A 20217-nucleotide genomic window follows, 5' to 3' on the forward strand; every position below is an offset into this window, starting at 1 on the left:
ACCCTGTTTGTCAACAGCAGATTAAATGTGTGCGTCTGACCTTACTGCACGAAGGGGATTACATCTGATTAGATCACCTTCAATCCAAACTTAGTTCTGATTGGAAATTGTCTTTTCAGAACATTTTCATCTTGTTTTTATTCATTGATGAAAGTGTCAGGACACTTCAACATTGCGTCTGAGCTCGTGCATTTGTTTTTATTAAGTGATCGTCTTGTTTTTTCATAAAAAGTGGTCGTGGATGAAAATTATTGCTTGACGTAATAAACACTGTTCACAACTGGTGGTTGCCAAATGATTGCAGACCTGCCTCTCGGCCTTTTGACCGAGTCCTTATTTACTTGATCCTAAACTGTCACCCATGATTGTCATGCGTTCAGAGTGTGACATGTGTTTGTAAAACCGGTCACCATTCGGTGGCCTTCAAGTAGAATCCAGGTTTAAAGCACTTCCACAGTGGCTTCATCTTTCTAACCCAAAAGCAACGACCAGGTTTTATACTGCCTATGATACCAAACTATGTGGCCATTTCCAGTGCTACTCTGATGTTCTTCCTGCTTTCAGGTTCTGGTAACGCTCGATCATCTGGAAAGAGTCAGCACCTTCCAGGAATTTGTTCAGATTTTCAGCCAGTTTGGCAACGAGATGGTGGAGTTTGCTCACCTGACGGGAGACAGACAGAATGTGAGTGGCATCTTAAGAAACACAATCTGGTTCTTTTTGCTTGAAGAGGATAAAAATCCTCAGTTTACTTAAAAAAAAAAAAAATCCCTCATTAAATGAAAACGCTTGCAAATTTGTATCCGAAGTCTTTTCAATTCTGCAACACTGAAAAACATGTTTGTTTATTCATATCGGCCTAATCTTGCAAACATTGATTTCGTAAACGTGATTTTCTGAATGTGAAAGCAGGCGATGAAATTGCACTTTAAAACCTCATGTACCTACACTGTGAATGTGCCGGCAAACTCAGAACAAATCAATAACACACGTGTCAAATATTTACACTCCCCAGCAAATCAAACAATTACAGAGTAACAAGGCTTCCTCTGGTTTCTTTTGTTTCCATCAAGTTTCTTCATCTCTTTCAGTGTCTATTTATTCTCCCAACCAATGTCTCAATCCATAAAAGAAATGCACTGGTCAGTTATGACTCACATCTCTCAAATACAGTTTGCAACACGAGTCTGAGCTGTGCTTTTAGCAGTCCTTTCTCTTTGCAGTTTATCAGCTATCCAAATTTGCAAGACAAAACTTTTGCTCAAAGCTTCAAAAACAGTCCAACTTCAGGCAGCTAACTTTGTACTGTCAGAGAGTGCTAATCCTATTTTGATCCATACATCCAGCCTCTGCAGCTAAAGCGCTTTGCCTGCAGAAGTTGATGCAAAGTGCAACGGCTGCGATATCTCTACAGGGAGGGGAGGATCGACCATCCCTCTTTCTGAATTTCATCAGGTCTCGTGTTTTGACACACACGTCACGTCTCTCTCCAACGCTCCTCGTTGCTGTTAATGCTCTCTCCCCTCATTTGCCACCCTGTTTTGTGTGTGTGTGTGTGTGTGTGTGTGTGTGTGTGAGTGTCAACTCCAGCTCAAACACTCACACGCGCACACATTGCTTTAGAAAATCTACCATCTTCATCTATTGAGGCCAGGCGAGCACAGAGGCAAAAATAATGACAGATAATCACACCGTCTTTGTAATCTATGGCGAAGTGCCCAGAAAGGAGTTGATTCAGCTGCCTTTTCCAAATCCAGTATCTACATAATTCAAGCTGCCTATTTCTGAGCGGAGTACACAAAGAAGATGCGGCAGGTCAGCCACAGTGTATGTTCTTTTCTATTCCGGTAGCATCTCTTTTTGATAGATGACAGCTCACCTATTAAGTTTCATGTGTGTAACTTGGAAACGGATCTGTGTTTCGTTTGGGCGTCCCTTCACACAGCATGAAAGATTTGTTGAATAGCTTTGATGCTTCATGTCCCTTGCTCACCCTGAGAGTTCTAAGACGCCGTAACTTAAGTAAAGCCACCCAAAGCCATCTGGTGTGTGTGTGTGCGTTTGCGCTGCAGGACTTGAAGGATGAGAAGAAGAAAGCCCGGATGGCAGCAGCTAGAGCAGTGCTGGAGAAGTGCACCATGATGCTCCTCACAGCCTCCAAGGTAAACCGCCGGCCCACCAACACTGGGCCTCGAGGCAAGGTTTATAAATTCTGTTCGCCTTAAAGATTTAAAGCCTTCTCGGGTTTCTCAAGACTCAAGATTTTTGGCCCACTTTGGCTTTATTATTAACACCAACCAAAGTCACATCATCATAAAAGAAAAATACTATCTGTGGTTGAAAAACATGAAAAATGACAGAAGTTCAGAAGAGCACGACAGGGTGTAGGTTTGACATTTCACATCTTATCCCTACCAAAGACTTGCCTGAGGCACCCAGACTGTGAGTCGGCGCGGATCAACAAAGACGCCGTGTTCCACCGAATGCGCTGTGCCCTGGAGCAGGTCATCGAGATTGTCACTGAAGCACGGAGCTGTGGGGAGAACAGGATCCTTCCTGCCAGCATCTACAATGGCATCAAGGAATTTAAGGTAGGTTTAGAGATTACACTTCGCACGAGTCATGGTGAAGGCTTCAGATTAATGACGCTGACGTGTGTTAGCCCGTGAAGTTAAGTAGTGATCCTCTTTTGTTAATGCAAAGCGCTATTTAAGCGTCACAGCAGTTACTCATCATCAGATTTTTGGAGTGTTGATTTGTGGTCGCACAATTGGCATTTGTTGCATTCACGGTGTTTGCTGTAGCTTCAGATGTGACTCAAACAATCAACACAGAGGAGCAGACCTACTCATTTAGTAATTTGGCTCATACGGTTGAGTGAATCACCAGTAAACCTACCTCATGCTTACTAATCTTCTCTCTCCTCCGTGTGCGCTGATGTGCAGATGAAACAAACGAATACTTGTAAAAACATTTTTAAGGAGGGGTTTTTTCCACTGAGATAAAAGAAAGAGGAAAGTATTTTAATGAAAAGACCTGAGATGCTTATTGCTTTTAATGATCGTCCCGGCTGCTTTTAATCTCTTCTCATCTACTCTCCAAATGCTCCTTCAATTCACCGCAATTCCCAACTTTCCCCCCACCCTGCCTTCTGCAGTCCGGCGTGGAGTGCCTGCGGGAGAACCTATACTCCTTGTCACCACAGAGCATGTCCAGCCAGCTGGAGGCTCTGGTCGAGCGGACAGAGGACTTCACTGATTCGGCCTACACCAGTCATGAGCAGCGTCAGGCCATCCTTGGACTGTGCCAGCTGGCGCGCCAGGACACCCAGCAGCTGGTACACGCCTGGGTTGAGGCGGTATGTTGGCACATGCAGACAGGCTTTCACAGATGTACACAGAGACACAGGAATATTCATAAAAAACCATACATTTCTGTATAAAGACTATCCACAAGTTCTTATCAGATTCGATTAGATAAAACTTTATTAATCCCTCGGGTGGGTTCCTCCGGGAAATTCGGTTTCCAATAGCACAGCACCGACAGAAGTTACAGAATGTGAGCAGAAATATACCATATATACAGATATATAAATACAGAGACATATATAAATACAGAGTATACAAAGGGATAAATAGAAAAAGAATCCAAGGGAATTGCACATTTCAAGTATTCTGTAAGAGGCTTCAAGTATTGGTAGGTTAAAAAGATGCAAAGAGTAGGAGCTATAGATGCTGATGTTGAGTTATTGCAAAGAAAATACAATATGTATTTATTCTGATCCTTTTAAGACTGCTGTTTATCATATACAGGACTGTACAGAAGACTTGAGCAGCCCTAATTTCTTTATATTTTGCTACGAAAATAGGAAATGGGTGCAGTAATTAAAAAAACATCTGCAAACATATATGGAAATGCAGAATATAAGGCGAGAACAATTCTAATAAGCCTGAATATCAATATTTGGCATGACGACTTTTGTTCTGAACTCTCTTAGGCAGCTTTCTTGTAATTTGTTGAAATAGTCTTCGGGAATAGACGTCGAGGCTACTTGAGGAACATTCAAAGCCCTTCTTTGGATGTTGGCTGCCATTAGTTCTGTTCTCTGTCATCATGATCACATCCCAAGATGCTTAAAAAATGTTGCGGTACAGACTCTGGAGAGGTGAATCCATGACTGATAGTGCTGCTTTCTGTGTTTTCCTATCTAAGTATGCTTTTACTGCACCGATGATGTTTTCCAGATGCTATTACATGGTGGATCAAATCAGATTGTAGACAGACGGAGCCTCCACCATGTTTTGCAGATGGTTGTAGACTATTACTGTTGCACTTTTCTCCCAACTTCAGACCAGTTGCTACTGATTTTCAGTTAAGTTCTTGTGTAATTTGGCAAACCTCAGACCAATTCTGATAAGGCTTTGACCAACAGTGCTGATGAAAAGATCACCTTACCACTAACAGGTTCTGTGTCGGTTGGGTTTTTTTTCCTATTGCTTGACCTGCAGACACTGTTCATCTAATTTTTATTTTTAAAACCCGACACTTCTCCAATCCTCCACACAATTTCCTCATTTTTTTTAAAGAGACACTGCACACAATTATGAGAGATGCAGAGTTTTCCGTTAATAGCTCTTTAGGTTGGTCCAGAAATATTTTTTTGGGGAACAAATGATGTGTTTTGGTGACTGGCTTTTACTAACAGTGTCTGATGATGCATTTTAACTTTGATTCTTTGCTAAGTTGTCTGCTAAGCGTAGTTTGATCCCTTTTTATGTTTGAATGATTGATAGGCCTCTTGACTTAACAAACAAAAAAATGGTCAGGCACAAGGACTGGACGGAAAATGAGTTTTAAACAGCCCATGTCAAAAGAAAAACTTCAGAAAGCTTGAAGAACTATTGCTTAATACCATTTTACAAAAGCAGTCTGGCTCCTTGGAGCCAGTACTGTATGAACATTCACTGCATTTGTTTTTAGTCTATTAGTCAGACAAAACAAGCACATTTAAACCACCACAGTGACCTCAGATAAATTCTGAAGTCAAAATGTAATAGATTTGAAAAATTAAAATATTAAGAAATTGTTAAAGAACATAATAGTCAGGCTTTGATAAATGTATTCTCAAGTGGAAACAATCTTGTGTTTATCTCTGCGCAGCATGCAGTGTGGCTGTTTAAACACAGCTCCGCAGACAGAAACTCATACAGGCAGACCCACACACATTAACATTAGGCCCCCCTCCTCCTACAAACTCACTTACTCATTCACCTTGCCTCCTCAGTTTCTTTTCACACATCTCTCCTGGAACAACATAGCATAATAACCCACCTGAATCACTGTTTTTACCGAGGCTCATTGAGCTGTGAAAGAAAATGTTGTGTTCCTCCTCATTCAGCGGTGGCTCCTTGGCCTTCAGAATTGATGGACTTGCGAAACGCAAGTCATTATGTTGCAGTTTCTAGTTGTAAACTTTTTTTTTCCCAGTGTACTCGGAGTACACAGAGATGCTACTGCTGCAAAACTGTACAGTACTGCCTCATCAAGCCTTTGCAGCTGAAGGTCGTGTGGGGACTGGAACACTGCAATGTTTTCAAACTGCTGAGAAAGATGTGCAAATACTCTAGGATCTTTAATTTGTGCTTTTCAGTGTTGTTGTAGCACATTTAGCAGCATTTCTGTCTGAAATTTGGAGAAATTGCAGTGAATTACTTCAATTATGTAATTGCTTTGAATCTTTTTATTCATATTGCACTGAATCATGCGCTCTAATGCCTTCTTCTCTCCTCATATCCAGGATATAATGAGCCACAAATGTAATTAAAATATCAAAACCTGTGCTGCTAATGCACTCAATTCCTCTCTTTTTCCAGTCATATCTCATACTCTACTCATGTAAATTTGTGTTTGTGTTAGTCTTCTGCTGCATGTTTATCTAATGGATGGAGCATGTAAAAGCACACGGTGTCTCATGTTTTATTCTCCTCTTCTTCTGTCATCGGAGCAGCAGTCTGTCCACGCCAAAGAGGCCACAAAGGACATGGAGGTGGCCATCCTGAAGACGTCCCAGAGTGTCAGCGACCTCAGACGTGAGGTGAGCAGCAGTCTGTTGCTGACTGTGAAAAGATGTTCCCGGTTACAGAATCGGACATAACTGAAATGCCTCTGACTTGCTGGTGGTGCCTCTGTAGCTGCTTTCCTCGCTTTTATTTTCCCAGCACCTCAGCCCACCTGCTGCTGCCTGTGTCACCTCTGCTCTTCTTACCTTTTTTTTGTTTGGTTTTTTTGTCCCCGTTTCTCTTCAAATGATCATTCTCATTTGTGCCTTTTTTTAAAAGCTCTTTTATTTAACCTTTGTTGACTCCGTCAGCTCCACAAGGTTGCGGTGGGCCGAGCCTCAGATTTGCTGAAAGTTCATGGGGAGCAGCTGCCTCTGCGGGCTCTCAAAGCAGCAGGCGCCGAGGGAAACCTGGAGGAAGTGGCAGAGTATTCGCGCACGCTCACTGAGCAGAAGGAGCAGCTGGTGGAGGTAGGTGGGATCAGGGGCACAGGGAGCAGAGGAACTAGTAGGAGGGTGACGGCTACTTGAATCTGTGGATGGAAATCAGTAGTAATGTTTGTATTTATCTGGTTCATTACCTTCTGATGTCACAGTAATCACTGCGCCTTTTTAGGAAAACATACTCATAAAATAAAAAAATTAAAATAGCACATTAAAAAAAACAGGTGCTTAAAAGAAAAAAAATGTTTTAAAATGTTAAAAATCAAAAACAATACTGATCATTGAGGTGCTCAGAAGATGACTTTGAGTGGATTATTGGTGAAAATGGAAGGGATTTTGTTTCTAATAGGTGAGATTCCACAATGCTTGAGCACAAAGGGTAGTTTATGCAAGACTTTTGTCTATAATTTTAATCATTTGGCCAAATGATTGCGTTTTTGCCGCCGAGTGTCATGCCGTTAGCATGTTCCTCTGCCAACAAGGTCATGTGATCTGACAGGTTTGTTACCAATTACTCAAAAAACATTAAGGACAGATTTGCATGAAAACTTCACCAGGTTGGCCTCATTTTAAGAGATTGGTCCAAATAGAAGTGATTAAATGGAAGTGGAGCTGATTCAGATTTGCAGCCAGGAATTTTTTGGAAGGATTGTTTACCATTGTGGGAGAGGGCAAAACTGGATCGTCACAATCTTCACACAAACATGTCAAGTATTTTAAAAAAAGAATTGCACATTCTTAATTTAGAGCTGTGGACTTTTTGTGCTGGGGGTATACATACTGCTCTTTTTAGGGATTGCCTCATGTATGCTTTGTGTCAGAAGCTTTATTTTCCATCTGTTTCACTCCAGACGTGTCGGCTGTTGTGCCATGTGTCGGGCACAGAGCCATTAGAGATCACCTGCATACACGCTGAGGAGACCTTCCATGTCATTGGTCCACAGGTAACACAATCTGTCTAAACATTATCCGTATAAATAATTACTTTATTAAATTCAGCACTATTAATATACGCCCTTGACCGAATGTGTAAATAGCAGTAGATGGGAGTAAAGAGTCTGGTAAGTAATAAAAGTTGACTTAATTAAACTGCAGATACGGGTCGTTCCATTCAGCACTTTAATTGTGTGTCTATTAAGTCAAACTGGTCATTCTGTGGTTCAGGTGTAAAAATCAAACATGGGTAATAGTCTTCTTAATACGGAGGAAAAGTAGACGCTTAACTTCCCATCTCCTCCGTCTTCCTCCCACATCTTCAGTCCTTGGCTGAGAACATGCTGTCCACTTAGTCCCTCATCCCAGATCTAATTATGTTTGCTCTTAGAAACCATCCATGCCCGTAATTATCCGGCAATGTAGAATGTTCCCGCCTTGCAGCGCTAATGTCAGGCCCCACATGACTCCGCAGTAATGAATCCGCTCCTAAGTTCAAAGGTCAGCCAATCAATAACCGTGCGGCATGATGGTGGTAGTGGTGATATCTCTCTCTCTCTCTCTCTGCACCCAGAGTAATGCGGGGGTGGCCCAGAGGGTAATTGGCTATTAAATACGACACTGTAGAGGATGGACATTGGGGGAAGGGAGGTGGTGAATAAGTGCGCTGGTGGTCATGTTTCATATTTGTCAAATTTTTCGAACATCGTACGTCAGTTTGATGTCAGGACCAGAAGTGTAGATATAAATTGCTACATATGTGTGAAACCGCTTCAGCGTGACTCATGCTGAACTGTACTTAGCTGCCTGAACCCATTTTATGATGATAAGTCCTTAAATACTTAACAGTTATACAAGCTCAATTTATGAGCTTCATTCACAGGCACTTGGTTTACATTTTAGATCAACAGCAGCATATGTATGAATGTAGAATGTATCAGAATTGTTCACTCTTCTGCTCAGATCATCTCAGCAGCCCAGACGCTGGCTCTCCACCCATCTAGTAAAATTGCAAAGGAGAACCTGGAAGTGTTCTGCGAGGCCTGGGAGTCGCAGCTCTGTGACATGGCTCTGCTGCTGAGAGAGATCAACGACGTCTTTGAAGGCAGGCGAGGTCAGTTGAAATCACTTCATTGGTTGTCTGTGTCCATTCAGGTGAGTTGTGGTAAAAGGAGAGTACAAGTATGGGTGAGTTATAAAGGGCAAGGGAGTAGAGGTCAATGTGCCATCTGTGGTGTCTTAACTTTGGGGGGGGGGACAAAAAAAAGAAAGGAAAGAAAAGAAGATCCAATTCTATGAGAAACCTTGATGAATCATTTTCTTCTTGAAATTTTCAGCTGTATTAATAAAACTTAAGGCAGGCAGTATGAATGTATCTTTTCAAAATTAGTCATCACAGACCGTGGGAAGCTTTCTATCAAAGGAGTAACATCAATGCCATTGAACATCCCTGTATTCATTCCACCTCTTTACACTTTCTCTATTTATTATTGTGCCAATAACCAGAAGTGTCCGAGTCATGGACAACCGCTCTGACGAGCTCTGCTGTTTGCACACTCGGTCACACACGCAGAGACAGAAAGTAGATACTCGAGTGTATTCACGTGTGCTGCGCAGAAGTCTGTGTGCACGTATTTGTTTGAAAGTTAGATCCAAGTACTTTTACACGCTGTCCTTATAACAACAATAACTCTTTCTTCCTAGGAGACAAAAGGCCTTATTTGTCACTTCCTAGACCTGGGGTGAGTGTCACACCATTCATCCTCATAAATGTCTCAATGATACAAACGTTTGTAATCCTCTGATTAATACCGCTCTCTTTTTCTCCACAGAAGCACTTGGCGAACATGAAGACTGCCAAGGCTGTCAAGTTGGATGCAGAGGTAGCGCACACACCACCAAATCCTCGGGCTTTCAGCACAATACATCACGTCTCATCTTGTACCATCTTTTGGCAGCAGTATATTCATCTCTAGGAAACATTGTGTCACTCTCTTGAAGAATTGATCGAGTTTGTATGGTAATGTGCTGCAATTTTGTTGGGCAGCACTTTTTCACACGCTGTACCGCCACAGAAAGCAGGATTATGCTGATTACAGGCTTTCCGAGTGTGTAAACAAGTGAAAAGTACCCTGCTGGCTAATATACACTTTTAAAAAGACATCAATTACACTTCATCAAAAAGATTTGTGTGGTTTTTAAATTTTTTATTTATTTATTTTTTCCTTTTGCGCTTCTGCGTGCCCAGGAGCAGACAAGTATGGCCAAGCTGGGTCTGGAACTTCGTCTTCTGTCGTCAGATGTAGACACAGAGGTGGAAAAGTGGGAGGACCAGGAGCATGAAATTGTCCGGCAGAGCCAGAGCCTCGCCAGTATGGCCTACAACATGTACCTGTTCACCAGGTAGCCTTCTAGTATCGCACTGACACATGCACACAAATTTTTTTTATATTATTTTAAAGCTCAGTGTTGTCAATCCCCTTAATCATCCCCGTTAATCTCTTAAGAGACATACAGAGCAAAAGTCTTGAGCCACCACTCTTTATATTTTGCTAGGAAAATGTGTCTGTGATCATTATCGTGCTGAAAAATGAAACTGAAGCCACTCAGACACTTCCCAAATGCTACTGCAAAAACGTGAACTGTGTTCATAACTCCCAAAAGGTTGATTCTGTTCATCTGGACGTAGCGTTTTCAGTGGGAGAAATGTTTCGTCATTTATTCAAGTGACTGATCAAAGACCATTAATCATTGATCTTAGTGTTTTAAGAAGATCCCCAAACCCAACAACAGCAGTGTTTTTACAGATGAATGTAGACATTCAGTGTTGTAGCTCTCTTCTGACTTCCTCTGTACATATGGACAGTGATTCGAGCCATTAGATTCAAATTTTGATTCATCACTCTCTTGGGGTGGCTGTAGCTCAGGAGTTTGAGCACGATGCTAAATCCCAGGTTGTTCTCCAAATGCATTCATTGCAGCGTGAAAGTTAGAAAGTACTTAGGCATAGAAAAAAGTGCCATATGAATGGAGGTGAATGGGTGAATGTTATACAAAGTACTTTGAGTGCTCTAGTAAAGTAGAAAAGCGCTATATAAGAACCAATCCATTTACCATTTACCACACTATAAGACCCGTTGTCACTCATTTTTCAATTGAGGTCTTGTGTAATTTAGCACACCTCAGTCTTTTATCCCACTTTCCCTTCTTGAAGGATTGCCTTGACAGACACACTTCCACCAAGAACAAGGTCCAGATGCATCTCAGGTCTTGGGTTGTGTTTTGTTCCCATTTCTTAAAGACACGACTTTGAGCTACTTTTCATCTGCTGTAGATAGTATTTTTTTTTTAGCCGTGCTATTTCTTCTCTTGGTGCAAAAATGCTATTTCATGCCTGTCAGACTGTGTTATCTTTGACGGTTTTTTTTCTGGATTCGACTTATAAATGGGAACTTTTTTTTTTTTTTTTTAAATTTTCCAACAGGCTGCTAGTAACAAAGTGTCTAAAAACACAATTTGCTAAGTTGTCAGTTATGTGCAGATGCAACACTGGTTCATCGCTTGATTTAGGTGACTTTTTATGCTTAAATGATTCATAAAGTGTAACGTCCATTAACAAATAAACAGCAAAAACATTGTACTGAAAATGGTCCGGTACAAGGACTGGACTGGAAATGAGTGAAAAAGCAGCCAATGTCCAAAAAACCAACTTTTGGAGACCTTCAGAAAGCCTGGAGAACTATTGCTCAAGACCACCTTTAAAAACTTACAAGAACATTTCAGTCATTTGAAGCAAATTCTAAAGAAATGTGGCTTGTCTCAAGACTTCTGCACGGTACTGTATTTTCACAGATATTTTCTAAACAGAGTTGATTGCTTTGGAAGATGTTTGCCCTTGTGCATATTTCTAATCCGAGCTTCTCTTTATTATTTCCTGCATGATTGATCCACAGAGGGGAGGGACTGTTGAAAACAACGCTAGATCTTTTTCATCAAGCTGAGGTATTTTTCATTAAGCTTGCTCTGTTTGTTTTCCTTCTATTTTATTGAAGTTGTAAATGAACGCATCTATCGTCCCGTTCCACCTGATACACGCTGAAGCTCGCAGATCGATAGGTTAGTAAATGCAAGGATCCCTTCATTCACGACCCTGAAATGCAGATTTCACCGGGCATTACGGGGATTTATGAGTGCAGTGGGAATATAGCGTGGCAGATTCCCGGCCATCTCTGGCACATGGTGTAACAAGGTTTGTGCGTACGAGTGTTTCCTATTGAACTGGGATCTTTGCCAGTAATGTACAGTCATTTGTAGAATCAGGGACCGAAATGTCAGACAGGATTTATTCAATTTGTGTTGAGCAGGGGAGATAAGCGAGGAAGAGGAGCGAGAGGGGAAAGAGACGGGAAGGCACACTGATAAGAAGAGCCAAGAAAAATCATAGTATTTACTGACTAGGCTTCTTTTTAGTTAAGAGAGCTTTAGTTTTTCTTCTGTGTGTGTGTGCAAGTTGTTTGATTTTTGTCTCTTTTCTGACCTACTCTTAAGGTTCTTTCTGAAGAGGGGCTCCAGCTGTGCTCATCTCTCCGCACTTTTTCCTCTCAGGTATATTCCCATGCAATTAATCTATCTTGAACACACCAAAGCACAACGATTCATATAATGCAATTCCAAATAATGTTTTTTTTCTACAGTAGGCATTTATAAAGAAATCTAATATAAAGAACAAAAGGGTTTTTTTTCCAAGTAGAAATAAAATGAATACAGTTGAGTATGAACCAGGAGAGAAGTTCACTTTATGCACAGTATTTTCTTGCTTGTCTTGTAGCATGTGATTGGCTGCAGCGTAGTAAGACAGAGCTAAGGAGATCGTTATAGCAAAGCTATAATGAAAGAATTGTTTATTTTCTCCTGAAAATGGGGAGATACTAACCAACTCTGTGCACACACACACACACACCCTCCGATACTAATACACACCCGTATCACACGTTGTGGCATGCCACGGTGCCAGGTCTGGCTTATAAATCACACAGCGAGAGCAGGAAATTAAGGCTGTCACACACTTTCACCATCCTCTTGTCCTCCTCTCAGACTCCAGTTTCAACAAAAGTAGCCTTGGTGCTTTCCTTCCTTTTAGCTCTCAACAAACTTCTTCCTCAGGTCCTCCAAGTTTAATTAAATGGCCCCTTTTGACAGCCTTTAACGACTGCCATTTGTCACCGCCGTGTGTCCGAGGCTGCGTGTGTTTGCGCACATGTGAATGGGCAGAGGGGGGTGAGAGCGGAGGGGGAGGTGGGTTGACTGCGACCGCCCAGGAGCAATTCATAATCAGGAGGCCCGGCTCTTCAGCTTCCTTCATGCTTTCTGATTAATTACATCAAACAAACTGGTGCTAATGGAGTCCCTCTGTCTCACCCTCCACTCCTGTAGTTCTTTGGCACCAAACACACAAAGCACATCTGTGTAGCTCTAATTATGCAGATGAGATTAAGCATTTTTTTTCTTACTAAGGTTTAAGAGGTTTTATATGTTGTTGCTGGGCATGAATGACAAGGGATTGAGGTCTTGGGTCATTGGTGGCATGTATCTGTGTAGACTACGATCTGGGGATTAACTCGGATGGATAACAGACTTAAGCAGCAGATCATGGCTATTGCTGATGGATTACATCAAGCAGCCCTTTTTTTTTAAAAAAAAACCGTCTTTTTCTTTAATCCACTTCTCCTTTTCCCGATGCTTAATTTGTATTTGACCACGAGCCCTGTGAATCTCGTTCAGTAAATCTATCAACGTCTGCACATATTAACTCTCCCAGCGAAGTGCCGTTATAAAACAGTGTCTTCTGTTCTGAAAGACATCCCACCCTCCCTCTGTGTGTACCTCTCTCTGTTCCAGTTGGTTGATGAGGAAAAGACTGTGGTGATGACAGAAATGGAGAAGCTGCTGGCTTTGTGCCAACAGCTGCAGATGGGGGCTAAGACTCCTGTACAGGGCAAGGCTGCCACCTTCCAGAAGGTAACCATACTACACCTGTCTGTGTTTTTATCTCTCTTCTTGTTAGTGTCTGCACTCTTTATTAGGAAAAAAGAAAACCAATTACTTATTTTTGCCTGAAGTCTGTTCGGTTTGGTGGACGTTAAATAAGTAATATCACAGAGATCGAACAAAGCAGATAAAGAGTGTTTCCACTGAAGGACCGAAGAAGCTCTGACACTATCACAACTATCACCCCAACAACCAATGGGTATCATTAAAGCGCTGAACACACAATAGGGCATGACTAATTGTGTTCATTACTGGCTTCAGAATAATCTTTCAGTTATCTTTGAGTAATACGAACATCTAACGCAGGATGCTGGGTTAATGAATGTCTATGAGGAATTAATGAGCACCTTGGACGGGGATGAGCTGCCTTTGCTCACCTTGTAATAAAGGCGCTGGTTTGGAATCAAAAGGACACGATGAAGAGTAGCATGCTCAAGGCTGATTAATTAGTGCCTCTTTTATATGTATTGGCTCCCGCCTCTATATCTCTTTACCTTCACATCGACCGTATCATTTATCTCGAACGGTAGAGAGAGCCTGTCTTACGGGGGTTGGTAGGACATGGATGAGGAAACGTTAAATTACAGGGTCAGTGTAGTTTAGTGCTGCTGCTGCAGTGAATCTCTATGCGTGGACCCTTAGTGATGTATTATTTTACGTCTGTGCTTTCAGGTGGACTCATTCATTCAGGCAACCAGGAGCATCCTGAGTGTGGTCCTCTCCCTCCTGCCATGCTTTAACAAGCTCAATAGAAAGGTGACATCCACTGACCTGGACACTTTATTGACAGGCAGCTTGAACATATATACGAAAGTATAGAAAAAGCTTGGAGATCTTATTATCCAGATACATATGCAAACATCACAGCACGCTGACACTTGCAAACATGTACCTTTTATTTTTAGCACGCAGCAGATATACAGCAGCGCCTGTGTTCATTTCTAGCTATGTTTTGCAGGGGATGGTCAATATCTTTGCCTCCTTTTTTTGCTGTCTATCAAAAAAGTCTCCAGTGAGTTGGTAAGTGTCTGCGATTTTGAGCTGAAATCCTTGTTGAAGCTAAAAGGTGTCAGTTGTTGGACTGATTGCCACTGAAGCACATTCACAAGATCAAACCGTAGACTGTAAGCAGAAAGCTGCAGCTGGCATTGGCAACTTTTTACTCGAAGCCACTCTTTGGGCTTTAAGTTCAACACATCATGATTTTCGAGAGCCACAAGTGACCGCATCTACACCAGCGCGTGAAGGAGTGCTATGTTACCGGCTAGGTAGTGAGTTCAATTAAATTCAGTTTTATTTATAAAACAGTTGCCTCAAGACGCTTTAAAGTTGCATCCAGAGATGGTATAGATTTTAAACTAATATCTGGAAAAAAAAAAGCTTGGTGATGTAGTTTTTTTTGGTTTTTTTTAATAACATAAACACAGCAACATAAAAAGAACTGACTCCAGTACAAGCAATCAATATTTCATATAAAAATATTGATTATGCCAGCTTTGTGTGTATAAACAGTTAGAAACGAGCCATTGTATTTTGCCGTTTGTTTGTTTTTTCACTTTTACTCTCCTGTGTCATTTACTTTCAGTACAAGTCAGAGAGGAACAGCCTCAGTTCCCCGCAGGATTGGAGAGAAAGGCAAGACGCATCCACACCTGTCAAAGAGGAAGGAGCTCTCAACACCAAGAACAGCAACGGATTTGGCGTTAAATCTTTGGAGCAGCACATGGCTGGTCTCAACCTCCTTGAGAGCAAATAATCCCAGGCAATCTCTTCCTTTGTCCACTCTTCCCGATAAAGCAGCACATAGCTGACCTCACCTCTCTGGAGAAAATATGATCTTAGAAATAGCCCCAGTCCCCACCCCCATCCGTCATTCAGTACTAGTCTGGTAAAGATGGTTGACTTGGCTCAACCGGAATTTGCATTTCCTGCCTGGATGATGTTTGCACAAGGAAAAAAAAAAGGAAAAGCAAGTCTATGCTCTCTTTCCCACTGAGGTTGATTTAATCCAAGGTAGCGTTTCACCTGAAGCACCAGTTCCACCCCAGTCCACAAGATGGAGTTATTACTACACACACACAAAAAAAAGTTTTCAAAAAAAGTGAGGCCTGTCACAAACCTGATTTTTTTTTTTTTTATATTTTTTCTTGCTTCTGAATTAATAAACTAATTAAAAGTCAGGAGAGAACTCCACTTGATGCTCAGCTCAGCCATACATCTATCTTCACTATGTGCCTCTGTGTGACAAGCCTCTGTGTTTTGTGGTGTTCTGTAATTGTGTTGCACAAGTTATGTAAAAAAAAAAGTAAAATTAAGATCCACAATGCATGACGCCATCATTACCAAACCCCCGTGTTTGAGTCTCCTGTGGTCACAGCCTTGTAATGTGACACTTTCTTTGTAATGCGCGCCACAGCAGTACACCACGATCACTTGCATTATATTGAGCACCTCATTTACATTAGGTTTTACAAGCTGACCACACTACATAACATGCAATGGATGTCTAATAGCCATTATTGTACGACATTCCCCATGTGCCATGCTAGTAGGAAAATGCAAAAAAACAAAAAAAAACAAAAACAAATGCCAAATACGATTGTTCTTGCGTCTTCTTACTGTTATAAAATATAAAACATAGTCCTCCAGTGTTAATGGAGACACTTTTATTTAAGCCGGGTTTCTCGACTTGATCGAACCTCTGTTTATATTGTCCTGAGAATTATACGAACCAGTCTACATGGCATACTTTCTCTCAAAGAAATGAAACAAGTTTGAACTGGCACACGTGTAAAGTGGAACCTTGAAGTGTACTTGTTATGAAGACTATCATTGTGAAGCTGCCTAACAGACCATTATGTATTAAATGGTATATATTACTTGGTACTTGAAGCATATGTATCCCGAGGTAATCACTTTGGTACTAGGAGAGGGAGTTAGAATGAATGAAATGTATAACCACACAGGAAGCTTTAGAGAATCACTGTACAGTGTGAGAGCAGCTAAGACTGCTGGGTAACGTAGTGTCGCCAGAGATGTGACGAAATCGTATCTAGTTTTGGACCACCGTTTCTTTTGACGATTCAAAGGTTAATAAAAGTGACACAAAAAAATAAACAATATTTTTCTTAAATTATTGTTTGTCTTTCTTTATATTCGACAGAAATACTTCAAACTCATGATTAGTATGTAACAAGAAAATAAAAGCCACTGTTCATGCGTTCTACTAGTTCCTTATTATATTTATCAAATTGGCAAATCCAAGCATAGACAAATTACTTGAAATCTGACTGCTTCTTGGATCCTTAAAATGTTAAACACTTTAAAAAAAAAAAGGAAAAATATAGAATAACCTAGATACACAGTGCTTCATTATAAACAAAAGCCTTTCAGTCTTCTGCTAACTTTTAAGTGCATGAGGGAAAGAAACTCTCCCACAATAGAACGGGCTTGAATAAGGCAGGAATGTGGGGAACTGTCAAGATGGTTGGGACTGGGCAGAGCTGCGTTTGGAGACGATGTTCTCAAACTCGTCTCTGTTTAGAAGATTTTCTGTGATGCTCTTGCTCTCTTCAAACTTTGGCAGGATGACGGCGATGTATCCTTCGGTGGATGGCTGTAGAGATTTGACAAACCAAGCATTGTTACATGTGTTTATGAACCTTTACTAGTGTTATCTAATCTCCTCATAGGCATATGAAGCCGTGTCACCATCAGGTATGCTAAATTAATGTCAACTACTCATGTAAGGGTGTTTAACAGGGAAAAAAAAAGGTACAGTACGCAGTAATAGTATGCAGATGGAGACATGTTAAAGATGACATGTAATGTACTTTACATTTACATGTGTAAGGTAAAATTGTAGGTTTTACCTTTTCCAGCAAGAGATTCGGAGTTTCTAAAATGTTCTCATTGACTTCCAGAAGACGACCCCGAATGCAGCTAAAACAGCCAGTGATGAAGATGTATGAGCACGTGGAAGATAAATATATACTTTAACAGTCAAAGACAGACTTTTACCTGTAGATTGTGTACTCTGTTTCATCTGTGCATGTTATCCTGCATAACGGTGCAAAATCAGTAAGGAACTGTCCCCCCTGTCGTACAGGCCAAAAAAGGAATGTTAGGATAAATGTACGAGCACACAGACCAAAATCCAGAGCTTTATTAACTTACCCGCTTGGACTTCCCAGAGACTTTATTTTCCAGCCGACTGCAGCCATTACTGATCTGGTAATTGATGCTTTTGATTGTGCGTCCGTTTTGTAGAATTGGGTGAGTCTCTGCTAAAGTGATGACACATATTCTGCCAAGAAAAACATTTTAAGAATCTATCAAGCGCCTTTTAAAGCTGCTGTTCTTCTTTTAGCTGTTCCCTTTAGGGGTTTCTTCAAACCACTCAACTTGAACTGTCCCTCCAATGAACTCATTTCTAATCTTGTCTATTCAGGTCACTCCCAATGAAAATCTTAACACCTCCAGCTCAGAGCTTCCTGTCTTTTTGTCAAAGCCACCGTCTCCAACCATACATCATAGTAGGTCTCACTACGATCAGAAAAATATTCCCTTTCACTCTTGCTGCTATCACTCTGCCACAAATCACCTCTGACATTCATCTCCACCCCGCTTGCACTCTCTTCTTCACCTCTTTTTTGTGCTGTCTGTTGCTTTTGACACCAGGTATTTATACTCTTCTACTGTCACTACCTCTACTCCTTGCATGTTCATCTTTCCATCTGTCTTCATTTTCATTCACACACATATCAAGTCTCGCGTCAACTGACTTTCATCCCTCTTCTCACCAATGCGTATGTCTACCTTATCAGGTTCTCTTTCACCTGCGCCCTATAGAGCACAATGTTGTCTGCAAACATCATAGTCCACAGAGACCCCTGGCTGACCTCATCTGTGAACCTGTCCATTACCACTGCAAACAAGGAAGGGGCTCAGAGTGGTGATGTCATGCCATGCCACTGCTACCTTGAACTCATCTGCGAGTCCTACCAAAGACCTCACTGTTGTCTCCCGGTCCTCATACATGTTCTGCACCACTCTCACATACTTCTCTCCTACCCCTGATTTCCTCATGTAGTACCGCACTTCATCTCTTGGCACTGTATCACATTCTTTTTCTTGATCCAACTCCTGACCTTCCCTGTACTCCTTCATCACTCTCAAAGCATATTTGTAACTGTAGTGCTCTTTCTTAGCGTACTTCCTCTCTTCTTAACATAGCTTCAATAAATCTTTCCCATATCTTCATGGTATGGCTCATCAACTTTACCCCTCTGCAGTAACTAAAGCTCACACTTGTTCTTGAAAATCTGTACCAATACACGTCTTCTGTATTCCTCAGGTATTCTCTGACTTTCCAAGATCGTGCCAAACAAATCTTAGTCCAAGACAATTCCATACCTCCACGGGTATGTCTTCTGGACCAACTTCCTTTCCACTCTTCATCTTTTTCATGGCTATTCTCACTCCCTAATTCACCACCTGTCTTCTCTCATGCGTCAGGAAGAGCATCCAGCGTAAAATCTTAGCCAAATCAAACATACAAAAGGGCCATTAACATACAGTGAATCATAGCAATTGGTGTGACTCATGGTCACTTGGTCAACCTCCTGTTACCTGTTTGAATGCTGTAAGATGCAATGGTCCTCGCATGGCTTTCCCTTCATGTCTAAAAACAAAAAATGAAAAAAGGTGTTCGTGACATTAAAAGCAAAATTAAAAAAAACCCATCTATTCAGACTAAAACTAAAAGTTAACGCCATCTCCCCCTGAACACTTAAGTTCACCTAACGTTAGCTCACTTAGCTTAGCTACTTAGCAAGTATAGATGAGACACGTTCACATGGACGTTATTTACCGGCTCTGTACCAGCGTGTGTAATATCGGTCGATAACTGAAGGAGCATTTGCTTTGGTATCTTCATGTTCCACGCTCTCCATGTAAAATAATAACACTGGAAAATTAATTTAAGGTATTAGCTTGGCGTCAACTTGTCTTGTCGGACAGTAAATAGTGCAGCACCGGGCAGTCCGTCCTTGAAATATATCCGAAAACCCCAAAGGCAAATAATTCTGGCTGTTCTTTTGTTTTGTACAGCGATTCGCATTTCTTTGTAGTGAATCTTCATTGACAGCAATAAACAATAAATTATTAAGTTTAATATGTTCACCAGAAGAGCTGGTAACTAACTACAGATAGTATCTTTTGAACAGTCTCTCACTTTTCACTAATCACAATATATAAGATTGAGACAAAACAAAAAAACTTCAACCCTCCAGAAAAAAGGTCTTTCAAAACTTAAAAAAAACGGTCTTTATTATTTCTATGCATGGAAACGTGCTTTAAGCGTTCAAATCTTAAACAACAGAAAAAAGGGAAATCCACATTAAGTTATAGTGGAATAAACACACAAGTACATTTATTTACAAGTAAGTGTGTGTGTGTGTGTGTGTGTGTGTGTGTGTGTGTATATATATATATATATATATATATATATATATATATATATATACATACATACATACATACATACATACATACATACATACATACATACATACATACATACATACATACATACATACATACATAAACATTTCATAAGGTTGTACAGGAGCTGCACATTTCTGCACCTTAAGACTGCTCTGAGTCAAACTTGACCAGTACCTGCTTAAATTTTAGATACACAAATGTCAAATGTGGGTCAAATCAAGGAAAAT

The 20217-nt window shown here is 41.0% G+C and overlaps 2 protein-coding genes across 5 annotated transcripts in view; one reads left to right on the plus strand and one right to left on the minus strand.

The window, feature by feature from the left end:
* The window catches only part of ctnnal1 (catenin (cadherin-associated protein), alpha-like 1), a 56734-nt gene extending 40118 nt beyond the window's left edge, over positions 1–16616 (plus strand). For 2 of the 4 annotated variants that reach the window (XM_085445219.1, XM_085445220.1), the window contains exons 4-20: positions 565–684; positions 2073–2162; positions 2421–2591; positions 3158–3358; positions 6008–6094; positions 6371–6529; positions 7354–7446; positions 8399–8549; positions 9140–9177; positions 9268–9318; positions 9684–9838; positions 11389–11437; positions 11984–12040; positions 13334–13453; positions 14156–14239; positions 14442–14503; positions 15069–16616. In XM_085445219.1, the coding sequence (XP_085301345.1) occupies positions 565–684; positions 2073–2162; positions 2421–2591; positions 3158–3358; positions 6008–6094; positions 6371–6529; positions 7354–7446; positions 8399–8549; positions 9140–9177; positions 9268–9318; positions 9684–9838; positions 11389–11437; positions 11984–12040; positions 13334–13453; positions 14156–14239; positions 14442–14503; positions 15069–15294 (1914 nt within the window). In that variant the 3' untranslated portion in view covers positions 15295–16616. Of the gene's footprint in view, positions 1–564; positions 685–2072; positions 2163–2420; positions 2592–3157; positions 3359–6007; positions 6095–6370; positions 6530–7353; positions 7447–8398; positions 8550–9139; positions 9178–9267; positions 9319–9683; positions 9839–11388; positions 11438–11983; positions 12041–13333; positions 13454–14155; positions 14240–14441; positions 14752–15068 lie in introns of all 4 variants that reach the window. The other 2 variants (XR_014917375.1, XM_085445221.1) reach the window with 2 other exon arrangements.
* abitram (actin binding transcription modulator) lies at positions 16163–19533 on the minus strand. The gene is made up of 6 exons (XM_085445222.1): positions 19356–19533; positions 19115–19166; positions 17660–17789; positions 17504–17580; positions 17356–17425; positions 16163–17099 (listed from the first exon to the last, which is right to left on the minus strand). Exons 1-6 carry the CDS (start codon positions 19435–19437, stop codon positions 16962–16964), a joined length of 549 nt encoding a protein of 182 aa, XP_085301348.1. The 5' UTR covers positions 19438–19533; the 3' UTR covers positions 16163–16961.
* Positions 19534–20217: the final 684 nt, after the last annotated feature.

This window comes from Copadichromis virginalis, linkage group LG22 (genome assembly GCF_057382275.1).
Source record: "Copadichromis virginalis isolate Kocher_CV1m ecotype Utaka linkage group LG22, C_Virginalis_male_GT1.1, whole genome shotgun sequence".
In the NCBI taxonomy this organism is placed as follows: domain Eukaryota; kingdom Metazoa; phylum Chordata; class Actinopteri; order Cichliformes; family Cichlidae; genus Copadichromis; species Copadichromis virginalis.

Excerpts from the sequence above, each read along its gene's own strand:
- abitram (XM_085445222.1), bottom strand. The coding sequence starts at position 19,437 with ATGGAGAGCGTGGAACATGAAGATACCAAAGCAAATGCTCCTTCAGTT. Across the intron at positions 17,790-19,114 it reads ATCTTACAGCATTCAAACAG|AATATGTGTCATCACTTTAG; the intron begins GTAACAGGAGGT and ends TTTTCTTGGCAG. Across the intron at positions 17,100-17,355 it reads CGAATCTCTTGCTGGAAAAG|CCATCCACCGAAGGATACAT; the intron begins GTAAAACCTACA and ends AAATCTCTACAG.